Here is an 18,074-nt window from a genome sequence, read left to right as displayed (position 1 = left end):
GGATGAATGCTTGTACATCAGAGCCCCTGTATTCTATACCCATGAAAAACACAGCTATGTTTATCTAATTAACCAGCACTCTCTTTTGCGCTAAGCCTGAAAAGTTTTCAGAACCCCCTCTTGGCAGTGGGTGCCCCCCACCGAACACACAGACATCTCAGTAGTCACCAATGGATTGATAAGAAGTAACACACTTTTAAACCTGGTTCTAACCTTACTGCTAAGATATTAATATACAGGTAGAGCCATGCAGACATTTTAAGGAATGAGAGGCAGGCACCCACATCCCGCTGCTGCCTCGCTTTGGTCAGTTAATACATCACGTGTGGTGGATCTGTGTGCCAGCCTCTCTCATAGGTCACTGAGGCTCATAGGAAGGAGGTGATTACTTAGGCCAACTGCCTTCCCCAGAGACAAATGCCAACTCACCCAACACCTTATCATCCTGGGAGGTGACTGTTTACAGAGTTCAAGTTTCATTTAACTAAGAAAACACATTTTAAAATTGATTTTCTCTCAAAATGCACTTGGGTTTTGTAAATGAACACAGAAAACAGTTTTCTAAAGTTCAACAACAATTCCCTAGGGAGAGTTTGTAGAGCAGCCTCCAAGTTAAACATACATATATAAACTCTCTTCCTTTCCACACCAGGCAACCAGGACTCTATCATTTAAATTAGGTGAATTGAAGCATGCATAGAGCCTACACAGTGCTGGGACAGGGTGTAGACACTCAAAACTTCCCTTTTTTTTTTTTTTTTTTCTGGAGAAAAGATTTATTTATTTATTTATTTTTTTTTATTTTTTAATATATGAAATTTACTGTCAAATTGGTTTCCATACAACACCCAGTGCTCATCCCAAAAGGTGCCCTCCTCAATACCCATCCCCCACCCTCCCCTCCCTCCCACCCCCCATCAACCCTCAGTTTGTTCTCAGTTTTTAACAGTCTCTTATGCTTTGGCTCTCTCCCACTCTAACCTCTTTTTTTTTTTTTTTTTCCTTCACCTCCCCCATGGGTTTCTGTTACGTTTCTCAGGATCCACATAAGAGTGAAACCATATGGTATCTGTCTTTCTCTGTATGGCTTATTTCACTTAGCATCACACTCTCCAGTTCCATCCACGTTGCTACAAAAGACCATATTTCATTTTTTCTCATTGCCACGTAGTATTCCATTGTGTATATAAACCACAATTTCTTTATCCATTCATCAGTTGATGGACATTTAGGCTCTTTCCATAATTTGGCTATTGTTGAGAGTGCCGCTATAAACATTGGGGTACAGGTGCCCCTATGCATCAGTACTCCTGTATCCCTTGGATAAATTCCTAGCAGTGCTATTGCTGGGTCATAGGGTAGGTCTATTTTTAATTTTCTGAGGAACCTCCACACTGCTTTCCAGAGCGGCTGCACCAATTTGCATTCCCACCAACAGTGCAAGAGGGTTCCCGTTTCTCCACATCCTCTCCAGCATCTATAGTCTCCTGATTTGTTCATTTTGGCCACTCTGACTGGCGTGAGGTGGTATCTGAGTGTGGTTTTGATTTGTATTTCCCTGATAAGGAGCGACGTTGAACATCTTTTCATGTGCCTGTTGGCCATCCGGATGTCTTCTTTAGAGAAGTGTCTATTCATGTTTTCTGCCCATTTCTTCACTGGGTTATTTGTTTTTCGGGTGTGGAGTTTGATGAGCTCTTTATAGATTTTGGATACTAGCCCTTTGTCCGATGTGTCATTTGCAAATATCTTTTCCCATTCCGTTGGTTGCCTTTTAGTTTTGTTGGTTGTTTCCTTTGCTGTGCAGAAGCTTTTTATCTTCATAAGGTCCCAGTAATTCACTTTTGCTTTTAATTCCCTTGCCTTTGGGGATGTGCCGAGTAAGAGATTGCTACGGCTGAGGTCAGAGGGTCTTTTCCTGCTTTCTCCTCTAAGGTTTTGATGGTTTCCTGTCTCACATTCAGGTCCTTTATCCATTTTGAGTTTATTTTTGTGAATGGTGTGAGAAAGTGGTCTAGTTTCAACCTTCTGCATGTTGCTGTCCAGTTCTCCCAGCACCATTTGTTAAATAGACTGTCTTTTTTCCATTGGATGTTCTTTCCTGCTTTGTCAAAGATGAGTTGGCCATACGTTTGTGGGTCTAGTTCTGGGGTTTCTATTCTATTCCATTGGTCTATGTGTCTGTTTTTATGCCAATACCATGCTGTCTTGATGATGACAGCTTTGTAGTAGAGGCTAAAGTCTGGGATTGTGATGCCTCCTGCTTTGGTCTTCTTCTTCAAAATTACTTTGGCTATTCGGGGCCTTTTGTGGTTCCATATGAATTTTAGGATTGCTTGTTCTAGTTTCGAGAAGAATGCTGGTGCAATTTTGATTGGGATTGCATTGAATGTGTAGATAGCTTTGGGTAGTATTGACATTTTGACAATATTTTTTCTTCCAATCCATGAGCAGGGAATGTCTTTCCATCTCTTTATATCTTCTTCAATTACCTGCATAAGCTTTCTATAGTTTTCAGCATACAGATCTTTTACATCTTTGGTTAGATTTATTCCTAGGTATTTTATGCTTCTTGGTGCAATTGTGAATGGGATCAGTTTCTTCATTTGTCTTTCTGTTGCTTCATTGTTAGTGTATAAGAATGCAACTGATTTCTGCACGTTGATTTTGTATCCTGCAACTTTGCTGAATTCATGTATCAGTTCTAGCAGACTTTTGGTGGAGTCTATCGGATTTTCCATGTATAATATCATGTCATCTGCAAAAAGCGAAAGCTTGACTTCATCTTTGCCAATTTTGATGCCTTTGATTTCCTTTTGTTGTCTGATTGCTGATGCTAGAACTTCCAGCACTATATTAAACAGCAGCGGTGACAGTGGGCATCCCTGTCGTGTTCCTGATCTCAGGGAAAAAGCTCTCAGTTTTTCCCCGTTGAGGATGATGTTAGCTGTGGGCTTTTCATAAATGGCCTTTATGATCTTTAAGTATGTTCCTTCTATCCCGACTTTCTCAAGGGTTTTTATTAAGAAAGGGTGCTGGATTTTGTCAAAGGCCTTTTCTGCATCGATTGACAGGATCATATGGTTCTTCTCTTTTTTTTTGTTAATGTGATGTATCACGTTGATCGATTTGCGAATGTTGAACCAGCCCTGCATCCCAGGAATGAATCCCACTTGATCATGGTGAATAATTCTTTTTATATGCTGTTGGATTCGATTTGCTAGTATCTTATTGAGAATTTTTGCATCCATATTCATCAGGGATATTGGCCTGTAGTTCTCTTTTTTTACTGGGTCTCTGTCTGGTTTAGGAATCAAAGTAATACTGGCTTCATAGAATGAGTCTGGAAGTTTTCCTTCCCTTTCTATTTCTTGGAATAGCTTGAGAAGGATAGGTATTATCTCTGCTTTAAACGTCTGGTAGAACTCCCCTGGGAAGCCATCTGGTCCTGGACTCTTATTTGTTGGGAGATTTTTGATAACCGATTCAATTTCTTCGCTGGTTATGGGTCTGTTCAAGCTTTCTATTTCCTCCTGATTGAGTTTTGGAAGAGTGTGGGTGTTTAGAAATTTGTCCATTTCTTCCAGGTTGTCCAATTTGCTGGCATATAATTTTTCATAGTATTCCCTGATAATTGTTTGTATCTCTGAGGGATTGGTTGTAATCATTCCATTTTCATTCATGATTTTATCTATTTGGGTCATCTCCCTTTTCTTTTTGAGAAGCCTGGCTAGAGGTTTGTCAATTTTGTTTATTTTTTCAAAAAACAAACTCTTGGTTTCGTTGATCTGCTCTACAGTTTTTTTAGATTCTATATTGTTTATTTCTGCTCTGATCTTTATGATTTCTCTTCTTCTGCTGGGTTTAGGCTGCCTTTGCTGTTCTGCTTCTATTTCCTTTAGGTGTGCTGTTAGATTTTGTATTTGGGATTTTTCTTGTTTCTTGAGATAGGCCTGGATTGCAATGTATTTTCCTCTCAGGACTGCCTTCGCTGCATCCCAGAGCGTTTGGATTGTTGTATTTTCATTTTCGTTTGTTTCCATATATGTTTTAATTTCTTCTCTAATTGCCTGGTTGACCCACTCATTCGTTAGTAGGGTGTTCTTTAACCTCCATGCTTTTGTAGGTTTTCCAGACTTTTTCCTGTGGTTGATTTCAAGCTTCATAGCATTGTGGTCTGAAAGTATGCATGGTATAATTTCAATTCTTGTAAACTTATGAAGGGCTGTTTTGTGACCCAGTATATGATCTATCTTGGAGAATGTTCCATGTGCACTCGAGAAGAAAGTATATTCTGTTGCTTTGGGATGCAGAGTTCTAAATATATCTGTCAAGTCCATCTGATCCAATGTATCATTCAGGGCCCTTGTTTCTTTATTGACTGTGTGTCTAGATGATCTATCCATTTCTGTAAGTGGGGTGTTAAAGTCCCCTGCAATGACCACATTCTTATCAATGAGGTTGCTTATGTTTATGAGTAATTGTTTTATATATCTGGGGGCTCGGGTATTTGGCGCATAGACATTTATAATAGTTAGCTCTTCCTGGTGGATAGACCCTGTGATTATTATATAATGCCCTTCTTCATCTCTTGTTACAGCCTTTAATTTAAAGTCTAGTTTGTCTGATATAAGTGTGGCTACTCCAGCTTTCTTTTGGCTTCCAGGAGCATGATAAATAGTTCTCCATCCCCTCACTCTCAATCTAAAGGTGTCCTCAGATCTAAAATGAGTCTCTTGTAGACAGCAAATAGATGGGTCTTGTTTTTTTATCCATTCTGATACCCTATGTCTTTTAGTTGGCGCATTTAATCCATTTACATTCAGTGTTATTATAGAAAGATATGGGTTTAGAGTCATTGTGATGTCTGTAGGTTTTATGCTTGTAGTGATGTCTCTGGTACTTTGTCTCACAGGATCCCCCTTAGGATCTCTTGTAGGGCTGGTTTCGTGGTGACAAATTCCTTCAGTTTTTGTTTGTTTGGGAAGACCTTTATCTCTCCTTCTATTCTAAATGACAGACTTGCTGGATAAAGGATTCTCGGCTGCATATTTTTTCTGTTTAGCACACTGTAGATATCGTGCCAAGCCTTTCTGGCCTGCCAAGTTTCAAAGGAGAGATCAGTCACGAGTCTTATAGGTCTCCCTTTATATGTGAGGGCACGTTTATCCCTTGCTGCTTTCAGAATTTTCTCTTTATCCTTGTATTTTGCCAGTTTCACTATGATATGTCGTGCAGAAGATCGATTCAAGTTACGTCTGAAGGGAGTTCTCTGTGCCTCTTGGATTCCAATGCCTTTTTCCTTCCCCAGTTCAGGGAAGTTCTCAGCTATAATTTGTTCAAGTACCCCTTCAGTACCCTTCCCTCTCTCTTCCTCCTCTGGGATACCAATTATGCGTATATTATTTTTTTTTAGTGTATCACTTAGTTCTCTAATTTTCCCCTCATACTCCTGGATTTTTTTATCTCTCTTTCTTTCAGCTTCCTCTTTCTCCATAACTTTATCTTCTAGTTCACCTATTCTCTCCTCTGCCTCTTCAAGCCGAGCCATCGTGGATTCCATTTTGTTTTGCATTTCGTTTAAAGCGTTTTTCAACTCCTCGTGACTGTTCCTTAGTCCCTCGAACTTTGTGGCAAGAGATTCTCTGCTGTCCTGTATACTGTTTTCAAGCCCAGCGATTAATTTTATGACTATTATTCTAAATTCACTTTCTGTTATATTATTTAAATCCTTTTTGATCAGTTCATTAGCTGTTGTTATTTCCTGGAGATTCTTCTGAGGGGAATTCTTCCGTTTGGTCATTTTGGAGAGTCCCTGGCGTGGTGAGGACCTGCAGTGCACTTCCCCTGTGCTGTGGTGTATAACTGGAGTTAGTGGGCGGGGCCGCAGTCCGACCCGATGTCTGCCCCCAGCCCACTGCTGGGGCCACAGTCAGACTGGTGTGTGCCTTCTCTTCCCCTCTCCTAGGGGCGGGATTCACTGTGGGGTGGCGTGTCCCGTCTGGGCTACTTGCACACTGCCAGGCTTGTGGTGCTGGGGATCTGGCGTATTAGCTGGGGTCGGTAGGCAAGGTGCACGGGGGCAGGAGGGGCAGGCTTAGCTCGCTTCTCCTTAGGTGATCCACTTCAGGAGGAGCCCTGTGGCAGCGGGAGGGAGTCAGATCCGCTGCCGGAGGTTTGGCTCCGCAGAAGCACAGAGTTGGGTGTTTGCGCGGAGCGAGCAAGTTCCCTGGCAGGAACTGGTTCCCTTTGGGATTTTGGCTGGGGGATGGGCGGGGGAGATGGCGCTGGCGCCTTTGTTCCCCGCCAAGCTGAGCTCTGCCGTCCGGGGGCTCGGCAGCTCTCCCTCCCTTTGTCCTCCAGCCTTCCCGCTTTCCGAGCAGAGCTGTTAACTTATGACCTCCCAGACGCTAAGTCGCGCTTGCTGTCGGAACACAGTCCGTCCGGCCCCTCCGCTTTTGCCAGCCAGACTCGGGGGCTCTGCTTGGCCGGCGAGCCGCCCCTCCGCCCCGGCTCCCTCCCGCCAGTCCGTGGAGCGCGCACCGCCTCGCCGCCCTTCCTACCCTCTTCCGTGGGCCTCTAGTCTGCGCTTGACTCCGGAGACTCCCTTCTGCTAATCCTCTGGCGGTTTTCTGGGTTCTTTAGGCAGGCGTAGGTGGAATCTAAGTGATCGGCAGGACGCGCTGTGAGCCCCGCGTCCTCCTACGCCGCCATCTTCCGGCACTCCCCCGCAAACTTTATTTAAATTGAGTTGAATTTAATTAGCATAATATATGCCTGGAGTTGTAAGAATTTCATAATATAAAGTGATATGTAAGTAGTATGAATGCAATCAATATTGTTTTATACTATCATCAGCAATGGCCATTATTTATGGCATGTCCAGAATTATGAACTTTACAGACATTATTGAGAAGTATTTCAACATCCTCCAAGATGAATGACTCTTATAGTCATTATTTTACATCTGAAAAACTGGGCCTCTAAGAGACTAAACAAGTTGGTGAAAACCACTTGGAATGTGGGGAAGCCTTGCTATAAATTCCATCCTGGCTAACTCTGGAACAAATGTTAAAGTATCCATTTAAATGCAAAAAAATTTTGGAAATTTTGAAACTGGTTCACACATAGTGCACAGACACAGCTAGAATCTAAATTTTGGACAAATATACACTACAGTTACTTCTATTAGGTTGGAGGCGGTGCCACATCTGGTTTCACGCCCTTTTGGATTTTATACAAGTTCGAACTCCTAAACGCTCAGTTCTGATGAAGTAGATAGGACGATAACTCCAATTGTTTTTTCTGATTATAGATTGATGTTAGTGTTGACAGATAAATTAATTTCAATGTATGTCATGGGGAATATTAACTTGAAAATCGCTGAGGAGAAATACAGTACACCAGCAGGGCATGTTTTCTGTCACTTCCCTACCCCAACTATAATATCTTAAACATGTAGAATATGAATACATCAATAATACAGAAATAAGTCGGAGGTGGGAGAAACCTAGCCTGTTTCCTTTAAAATTCCAAGATCATGTACAAGCTCCAGGTCTGTCTCAGTCACTAAAATCAGTGTCTTCTCATAATATCCATTCTTCTCTCACTCGGTCTCTCTCTCTTTTTTTAAGTACCATGTACATTATAAGAAAATGTTTAAGAAACTCCTGCCCTTATTGGGAATGTTCCCCATTTACACAATGACTCAATAAAATGCATTTTAAATGGTTCAAAAGGGCTTCCTAGCCATCTCTGGAGATTAAGAATTTGCTTTCTAAGGCTCCCTCATCACTGTAATAGAAAGAAACTTAGGTATCATAAAGAAACTTAGGTTATCATGAAATAAAAAATAACAGATTTTTTCCTCTTCAATTTAAAGTCAAAGAGCAACATACATAATTCAGTGGATAAGAAGGGACCCGGGAAAGCATATGGCCCAAAAGTTTTCAGGGCATGTAGCCACTTATCTACATTTGACAGATGAGGCCCACAAAAGTTAAATGATGGTTTCAAGTTGAAAGAATAAATGAATGGATACAAGAAATGAGTAAGTGAATGAAGGCAGAAGGTCTCTTATCAACCAGTGCACTGTGCCTTTTGCTATTCCATAATATATGGGTATCTGATAACATACCCACAGGGAAGATGAAAGATAATCTTATGAAATATATTTGGGAATGAGAAGATCAGGTCTGTGATTTTCTGATAAAAGTGACCAAATAAAATGAAGGTTACTTTGTGATGTGCACTCCAAAATAAAGTAATATGGGTGACTTGAAATAAGACATCTGTGCTTTATTCTTGATTTGGAATAAAGCAACCATAACATATGATTTACTTGCCAACATGTAGAAGGAAAGCTTAGTGCATTCTGATTCTTGAACTGTGATGTTTCTTTGAATCTTTCTTTCTTGAGTTCCAGAGAAAAAACTTCGTGATATCTGTCTTAGTGAATCGAGTGTGACACGGTACTGTATATCTGGGGAAAAAAAAATGACAAGAAACATTTACTTGGGGTAACTTTCATATGGTCCAGTTGATTAAATTAGCATTATAGAAAAACCTTGTGAGCAATCAATCAACAAATAGTTTCTATTATTCAGCTTATCCCCATTACTGTAGTACAATGGTACTCATAGTCATAAAGATAATCTTTGGGAACTCTACAGAACCACCTTCGGAGTTCACTATGCTTTTAATGTTTAATTACACTTATTTTATAATGTATATGTACATATGCACACACACATACATATACACCTACATCTCAACTAATTTCCTGACCATGCATGTGTTTACTGGGTTTTCACTTAAATTATTATTATTATTTTTAGTTTAGCAATGTTGAAGTCCTGCTTAGAATATTGAATATATTTCAAAAGACACACACAAAAAATACACTAATGAATTTTTACCTATTTTGTGAAAAGGTCATTTTAGATTATGTTCAAAGCACATAATAAAATAAGTTTAAGAAAATAGGTGTACCAAAATAAAAAAACAAGTTAAACCTTACACTTTCTAAAAAGGCAACAGTCCTACTCATTTGAACCCTTAGTTACTGTATAGAAATCAAATGAGACTGAAATAATGTTGTACATGAAAATGTAAATCATTATTTTACACTCCTATAGCTAATTATCTTCTAATCAGAGGACCATTGCAGAGCATAATTATGCACATGTAGAGCAAACTAAGAAAAACAGACTTTAAGGATTAATGATTTTTCATATTTCACTTACCCTTGGTTTGTAGAGTGAACTACTCTTTTGCAGCCAATGGCCTCCACAGTTTTGACTCTAACACGTTTTAATATCTTTAAAAAAACACCTTAGGAAGTGTGCGTGTAGGGAGGAGGAGACACCCAGGCTGTGCCTGAGAAGTCACACATGGAGCATGTCTGATTCTCAAAAGCCAGGGTCACCTTCTGAGTAGAGCAAAGAGACCTCAGTCAGGTGGGGGTGGCAAAGCATTCAGGTCCCCTGCAATATCAGTCTTACCAAAGAGGGGGCAGAAGAAGGAAGAGAGGGTTTGTGAAAACCCACAGGAAGGAAAACTGGGCTCCTCTGGAGCCCAGTTTCCAAACTCTAATCTCCAAACTTGTATTATTATTATTGTTTTTAGTACCTGGTTGTTTGCGGTAAAGGGGAGAGCCAGAGGGGAACCATGGACTGTTGAGGCCATTGCATATAACCATACAGTGTCTGCTACAGAACTTACTGGGTTCCATAACATATTCTTTCTTCAGTAGATTTTTTTTTTTCAAGGTTCAGCATGTTCACAGGGGCAAGGGTGAAATGCAGATCCCTATCACAGAGGAAATACAATATCTTACTGGATTTCCTGATGTGGGAGCAAATGTATTGTCCTCCTGCCCCAAAGTACTTGGTATACATATTATACTCACCAGCTGTGTAAATTCTGTCTTCTTTGGACTTTAATTTCACATCAAAACACACTGTAGCATTTATGCATACTGTTTCCTTTCCTTCCACATGGCAGTTTTTCTTTTGGATATTCACTTTATTGGGTTCAAAATTCATGGTCACTTTAACTACAGCCACATCTCGGGACCTACAAACATAAACGGTGATGACTGCTCACATACTGTCACATTTAATGAATGCCATCACTATGCCAGTGCAGTGTGAATGCACTGATGGGGATTCTTCTTTGTGTATAGTTGGCCTCTCAGGACTCCGTTTCTTTGGTGAGTTTTTGATACAGAAGAGGTGGTATATGATGTTCCGAGGACACCCAGGATGTTTTGGAACCATCTTCAACTTCTGGTGCTAAATGGTAGGAGAATATGCCACCCCAAAATGTGATTACAGGATTTTAGGACATGTCACCCCAAAACATATCACTTTGGTATATTGATTATTTTGAGCTGTAGGCACTTGATAAACTGTAAATACAGGAAGAAGCTTTCTCTGAAATTTCCTTCTACCTAAAGACAGATACTCCAAAAGGAACTCAACTCGGGTTCATCAACCAGAGAGGACTGACTCTTATCACAACATAAGAGACACCACACTGAGATGAACTTGGTCACAAACTATCATATCACCCATTTATTTTTTCCAAGGCCCACTCATTTTTCTTAAAAATCATTTACTCTCCCCGTAGAGGCCTACATATCTTCTCTCTTGTCTCTATTAAAATGATATTTAAGTCTGGGGTTCCTGGGTGGCTCAGTTGGTTAAGCGTCTGACTCTTGATTTCAACTCAGGTCATGATCTCATGGTTCATGAGTTCCAGCCCCACATCAGGCTCCATGTTTACAGTGCAGAGCCTGCTTGGGATTCTGTCTCTCTCCTTCTCTCTCTGCCTCTCCTATAATCTCTCTCTCTCAAAATAAATAAATAAACTTAAAAAATAAATAAAATGGGATTTAAGTCTGAATTCTAAACCACCTCAAGGAATTACTCATTTTTCTCTGGGTATCTCCTATGTATACATGAGATATACAAATTTATAAATCTCTACTTATTTTTCTCTTGTTAATCTTTTATAACAGGGATCTCAGCCAAGAACTTAGAAGGTTGAAGGAAAATTATTTTTCACTCCTTACAGTTCATAAGCCAAAAATCTGTTTTCTTGTGATGGAAAAAAGATGGAACCAAGTGCTCAGGTGCAACTTCAGAACCAAAACCATATTTTGGGAATTTTCAAGTTTGTTTCCAATCTGAAAAGAGTCCAAAGGCCCATGGACAGCTTCTGTCCACTGTAATACTTGTACAGACAAGTACAGGTCCTATAGCTGGGTAGCTTGTGAATACATAGGTCCCCAATTTGATTTTGCATTAAAAAAACTATAGTTACTTTTCTTTTAAAACATTTTACCCAAAGAAAACATGGAAGCATAAAAAAGGAAACAAAGACAACAGAAATCACTTGTAATTTTACTACTCAGCAATAATCACCATTAACATTCGATATGCTTTTTTTCTTTGCAGAAGAATATATTATCTATAGATATGGATATGTGTGTGTGCGTATGTGTGTGGGAAAAAGACACATACACACACATGCATGTACATATGTATCCGTAAATACTTTTAAAACTTATCATGATATAATGAACAGCCTTATAATATTTGTATTTTTCTGGGAACATTATTTTTAATGACAATAAATTATTCCAGCATACACATGTATTGTAACCTATTTACTCAATCCTTTCTTATGGTACATTTGTGTTAATTTGTTTTTTATTAAAAAAGCTTTTTTAATGTTTATTTTTATTTTTGAAAGAGAGAGAGAGAGACAGAGAGTGAGCAGGGGAGGAGCAGAGAGAGAAGGAGATACAGAATTTGAAGCAGGAGCCAGGATCCATGCTGTCAGCACAGAGCCCAACGTGGGGCTCAAACTCACAAACCAGGAGAACGTGACCTGAGCCCAAGTTGGACGCTGAAAAAACTGAGCCACCCAGGCACTCCTGTACTAATTTGTTTTTTACAAAGTTGCTAGCACAGTGCTGTGATGGCTCTAAAGATTATATATCTTAGATAAAGATTAGAGTTTTAAAAATTGTTCAGAAATTGGGACTCCTGGGTGGCTCAGTCAGTTAAGCGTCTGACTTCGGCTCAGGTCATGATCTTGCAGTTCCTGAGTTCAAGCCCTGCATTGTGCTCTGTGCTGACAGATCAGAGCCTGGAGCCTGCTTTGGATTCTTTGTCTCCCTCTCTCTCTGCCCCTCCGCCACTCATGCCCTATCTCTCTCTGTCTCTCAAAACTAAATAAACACTAAAAACTTCTTTTTTTTTAATTTTAGGAACTAAATTCTGTGTTAAAAAGTGTAAATATTTTAAGGCTTTTTAACACTTATTGACAAATACCTTCTAATGTGTTTTAAACAGTTTACTCTTTCACCAGCAATGAATGAGCATGTCTAATTTCCTGCATAGTAGTTTGGATACTCCAAGAATGAAGCTCCCCACTGCACATCTCTCTGCCCCAACCAGGTCTTTAAAGGGGTTATGGTGCAATCTATTCCACATGATAGGGCTCTCAATATCTGTTCCTGGACGTCCCTGACTGCTGGTGGGCCTCTGTTTATTGCCTGCCATCTATATCCACTCTCAATCCCTCCTTCAGCATTGTGAAGTCTTGGTCTTTGTGTCCCTGTATGCTGGTTTGGTCCATTCTGCTGGGAGTGACAGGGACCCAACTCTGTCCAAAATGGGTCATTTTGGCCCATTAATGATAAAGCACTGACCGGCAGCAAAAGAGGTCATAAGTAAGTCTTCAGAGCTTTGTAAGAAGCCTTTGAAACAAAACTGGAGAGTAAAAATTGCCCTTATTGTATGTATGTGTATATATATATATATATATATATATATATATATATATATATAGCATATATACATATATATGTGCATATTGCATATATATTCATATTGCATATACATAAAAATAGATATATATATTTAATATGAGAGTGAATACAATAAATATGCTTGAGTTAAGGTTATCATAATAAATTAATTCATGATTACCAGTTCATACAAAAAAGTAAATATACCCTTTGTTGCTGACACTGGTGATTTCAGCTGGTTTTGGGTCTGTCATCCCCAAAGTCACAGCTACTTGCTGCCTGGCATTCTCCTTTCCTAGGCATCACCTTACAGTTTTCTTTCTCCCTCTCACCCCCCACCCCCGCACTGTACAGTTAAAACATTTCTTAACATAATAGTTATTATCTGCGTACAGTTTAATATGCAATTTGTATTTGGCCATTAGTTCTTAAACAGTATCTTTTTTTAAAATGTTTCTTTTCCTTGAGTTTTTTAAGGTGAACTATAGTTGACATATAATTTTATATTAGTTTCAAATGTGTAACATAGTGATTCAACAATTATATTCATCACCTTACGCTCACTACAATAAGTACAATTGCCATCTGTCACCATACAATGCTATTACAATGTTATAAATTGTAATTATAGTTGCAATTAGTTATCTTAAATTATGACAAAGTCATCTAGTTTCAGGTCTCTATCTTCACTACTTTTCTAGACAATATTTTTGGGGAAAAGACCATTGATATTTGTTTCCATCTAAATTATTTTATTTTATTTTTAAAAATTTTTTTAATGTTTATTTATTTTTGAGACAGAGAGAGACAGAGCATGAATGGGGGAGGGTCAGAGAGAGAGGGAGACACAGAATCTGAAGCAGGCTCCAGGCTCTGAGCTGTCAGCACAGAGCCTGACGCGGGGCTCGAACTCACGGACCGTGAGATCATGACCTGAGCCGAAGTCGGACGCTTAACGGACTGAGCCACCCAGGCGCCCCATCTAAATTACTTTAAACTAATGATTGATTTGGAAGAATCAATATATGGATTTGCCATCAAAGCACATGGCATAAATATAAATATATTTTTATATTAAATATTTCCATTGTATGTATTTTTAATTTCTTTTTTTTTAAGTTTATTTATTTTGAGAGAGAGAGAGAGACAGAGAGAGCGCCACAAGCAGGGGAGAGGGGCAGAGAGGAGAGACAGAATCCCAAGCAGGCTCCATGCCATCAGTGCAGAGCCTGATGTGGGGATCAGACTCACAAACTGGGAGATAATGACCTGAGCTGAGATGAAGAGTCAGATGCTTAGCCAGTTGAGCCACCCAGGTGCCCTTTTAATTATATTTCTTAGTGAAGTTTGAAACATTTAAAAAAATTATCACACGAAATTTATCTTAAGATTATCCTTGATTTTTTAGTCACTTTTCCTCCAAAAAGAACCCTTTTTGAAACTGTGTTTTTTAACTAGTTAAAATGGGGTTATTAATGACATTACCAATAAATTATTTTATTAATAAATAAGTTAATAAGTAAAATGGTATTAATATATATATCTGACCATTGACTAGAATTTTAGAATGAACTGAAATTAATTTGAGGATGCAGACATTTTAAAGGCTGAGTAGAGATATCACTGAAGATGTTTCTATGCTTGACCAACAATGTATATACAGACAATGAAGTACAATTGTCTAATTACATGTATTAGGTAAATGAAGAATGAAGAATCAATTACCATAAAAGTCTGTGAACAACTCAAAGTTAGGGATGGTTTCTTTTTATATAATTCTCTATGAGGCCCTCTTTCTCTCCTATGCTGCTCCCTAAAACAGAATACCTACCTTAGTGCTGAGCACATAATAGATACCCCAAATTAAGGGTTGATTCTACTTGTTTCTTTAATATGGTTTCTTTATTTTTAAGATTTATTGACTTCTCCAGCTTCTTGAACTACATAACTTTTATCTAAATAACAGAGCATAAAGGAAAATATTTCGTATGAATGAGCTCTAGTCATACCGAGCTCTGGAACTATTTGTGAAATGTTATGACTAATAGGATGTTATTAAAATACATACCAGAAGAGGGCAGCACCACCAAGGCCCCCAATAGTCACATCAGTCAGACCGTCCCCATTTAGATCCATTTCTCCATGGATAGACTGGCCAAAAAATTTCAGTGTCTTGCCATCTCCACCTGATGCAATACGCTGTGAAAGTACCAACAGAGAGGTTTTATGCCAGAAGAGTATATTCAAAAACAGTTTTAAATAAATCTGAGAACTTGGATTGGTTAACATAATATTAAATTTAAAGACCTTTTGGAAAACTGCCCAAGAAGCCCCTCATGTGGAGACAAGATGAATTACTCAGATGTTACCAAAAGTTATTCTTTTTATAGTACAGACAAAATAATTTCAGGGTCACTGACACCAGAGAGAAAAAAATTATATAACGTCATCTTGTCTAATGCTCAAGGAAAACATTAGTGAGTAACTGGCTCTTCCTTTCTAGTTTCCACTCAGTCCCATACCACAGAGTTATTTGAAGATACTGGAACCTTGAAAACACATCATACAAGCAAGAGGGGGAGTAGAAGTTTGTCCTAGGGGTCAGTTTAGGGGTCAATGAATTGGGGGGCTGGGTATAAATAGCACATTCCATCAGATACATTTTCCAATATATGATCTTCTTTGTTAAAGGTCAAGGGCACTATAAAATCGATAGGCACAAATGAATATGGAGTTCTTGAACATTGATTTGTGCACACTGTGTACACCCATACATAGTGTGTTTAAAAGCTGTACTTCCTGGTTTAGCTTTGACTCAAGCTGATAACATATATATTTTTAATTTTAGAGAGAGGGAGAGTGAGAGAGAGAGAGAGACAGAGGAGATTCCTGAGCAGGCTACACACTTAGGGAGGAGCCTGACACGGGGCTTAATCCCACAACCCTGGGATCATGACCTGAGCTAAAATGGAGAGTTGGACGCTCAACCATCCAGGGGCCCCTAAACTGATAATATTTTCATAGAACTGATAGCAAGAAGAAAGGACTGACAGACCCTCCCTAAACTTGGGGGTCTTCTTATCCTCTTGTTTTTCACTTAAAAACCATAAATTCAGAAGCCAAACAAGGCAAACCAATAGAAACATTTCTCATGCTTAAATATTTGTGGCTCATTGGGAAATATTTCCTTATGTTTTCAGCAAACAAATCAGGAGATATCAGCCTCATTGGTTCTGGAGGAGTTCATTCAGTTTGATTCTGGATTATTCCCCACACAAGCAGCACCTCTGGTTACCATGGAAACAGGTGAGCACATCCTCACCTACACTTGGGAAAGCATTTTTCCAATAATTAAGCAAAATCAACTCTAATATTCTTTCTTGTGGTTATTTAAAGCTGCATCTTGAGTTAGCCACCATTTTACAAAATAAATTTCTTATGACGGTCTATTCCTATTATTAGTGATTTAAATATCCTCTTGTTTCTACTGCAAATGCCATTCCACTGAATTTTCAGGATTAGTAGTGAAGGAATAAAATGGTAGAACACAAGAAAGAAACTCCTTCCTGCAATTCCTAATTGCGTCACATTCCCGTGGTTAATATTGTCTGTTTTCAGTTAAGTAATACCATGAAATATTTGCTTTGAAAGAAACAAATAATTTACTGAATGGATGGAAGTGTTGTTACTGAAACATGCCCTTTACTTTATTGTTTCATTAATGTCATTATGGCTTTATGAAAAATTAAGTACAACTTCACAATACATGAATGGATTTTGAGAATTCTCTTGACTACAGTATGGAGAGAACAGTCAAATATAAAAAGAAATAATTGATGACCCAATTTTCTTTTCATGTTATATAAGTAGTCCAATGCCTAACTACCATGGTTACTTAAAAATCAGACAATTACATTAGAAGAATTCCTTTAAACTCTTTTGTAAATTTGTATTTTGCTCATGTAGGAAAAAATTACATTTATGGATTAGAATCATTAACTGACAATAAATTTAAACAAGAACAACAGAAAATCCCTTGTAGGTTAAGCTTAGTTATTCAGATTTTTTTCCAGGAGGGATTACTTGTGAGGAAATTATAAACCTTCAGGAACACAAATTCATTTGATGAAAATATACTAATTTAATTCATAAATATAAATGTAATGCAATTTCATTACAACAGCATGGATACTGAATATAAATACAATAATCTCATCTTCTTTATTGGCTAAATTATATCATTATTGTTCTTTTATTTAGAAAGTGGTATCCTCTGGGGTGCCTCAGTGGCTCAGTCGGTTGGGCATCCAACTCTTGATTTTGGCTCGGGTCATGATCTCACGGTTCATGGGTTTAAGCCTTGTGTTGGGCACCATGTTGACAGCACAGAGTCTGCTTGGGATTCCCTCTCTCTCCCTCACTCTCTGCCCCTCACCTGCTTGCTCTCTCTCTCTCTCTCTCTCTCTCTCAAAATAAATAAATAAGCTTTTAAAAAATAAATAAAAAGAAAGTGGTAACCTCTGTTTAGGATCAGGCACATTGCAAATGTTAAATAGTGTCATCATAAAGTGTTCTTTTGTTTTTTACCATTTTGAAAGCTCAGATCATGGAGCCATGGCAAAAGAAAAAGCAGAAAAAAATAGAAAAGAGGATAAAATACAAAAAAATGCTTCTATAAAGAAAACTTAAAAGGGAATTAAATCTAGTTTTCCAATAGAGTCAGAAGAAAAAAATATAAATAACTCATGAAGCAAGACAAGAAGCAAGCCTAGCATTGAACCCGCTTAATGTTTAAGGGTGGGAATAGTAGGTTGAACTTCTTACTTGTGCATACTCTTGCCTTATAGTTTTGCCACTCCCATGATAAATGTACACGGCTCCCCCATGATCATCTTCCAGGGGAGCTCCTATCACAATGTCATCAAATCCATCAAGATTGAGGTCTCTCACAGCAGCAATAGCTGTTCCAAAACGAGCCCCACACGGCTCATTTTTGTTTTCTTTTGTGCATGAATTGTGCTTCAGAGATGAACAACAAGTCTGCTTAATGGGTTCCAGGCTCATTTGATATTCAAACCTTGTCTGGAAGAAAGATAAACAGGATACTTATGAATTTCTATCGTTACGACAGCACAGTGAAATTTTTAAGTACGTACTAAATCAGAGCTATTAAAAACCATTTGTACATCAACAGCAAAGTTTGTAAAATTTCTTAAAAATTGTGGTTATCTGAGAGCAAAGTTAAAGATTT

At 38.6% G+C, this 18,074-nt stretch overlaps 1 protein-coding gene across 2 annotated transcripts in view; it reads right to left on the bottom strand.

Annotated features, from left to right (window-relative positions):
* ITGA1 (integrin subunit alpha 1) overlaps nt 1–18,074 on the bottom strand; it is a 165,544-nt gene that overhangs the window by 29,941 nt on the left and 117,529 nt on the right. For both annotated transcript variants that reach the window (XM_060634587.2, XM_060634586.2), the window contains 4 exons: nt 17,648–17,905; nt 14,892–15,022; nt 9,911–10,077; nt 8,346–8,482 (listed from right to left, as the gene is read on the bottom strand). In XM_060634587.2, coding sequence (XP_060490570.2) covers nt 8,346–8,482; nt 9,911–10,077; nt 14,892–15,022; nt 17,648–17,905 — 693 coding nt within the window. The remainder of the gene's footprint in view (nt 1–8,345; nt 8,483–9,910; nt 10,078–14,891; nt 15,023–17,647; nt 17,906–18,074) is intronic.

This window comes from Panthera onca, chromosome A1 (assembly GCF_046562875.1).
Source record: "Panthera onca isolate mPanOnc1 chromosome A1, mPanOnc1 haplotype 2, whole genome shotgun sequence".
Classification (NCBI taxonomy): Eukaryota; Metazoa; Chordata; class Mammalia; order Carnivora; family Felidae; genus Panthera; species Panthera onca.
Note: the sequence above shows the minus strand (reverse complement) of the source record. Positions and strands in the feature narration are given on the sequence as shown.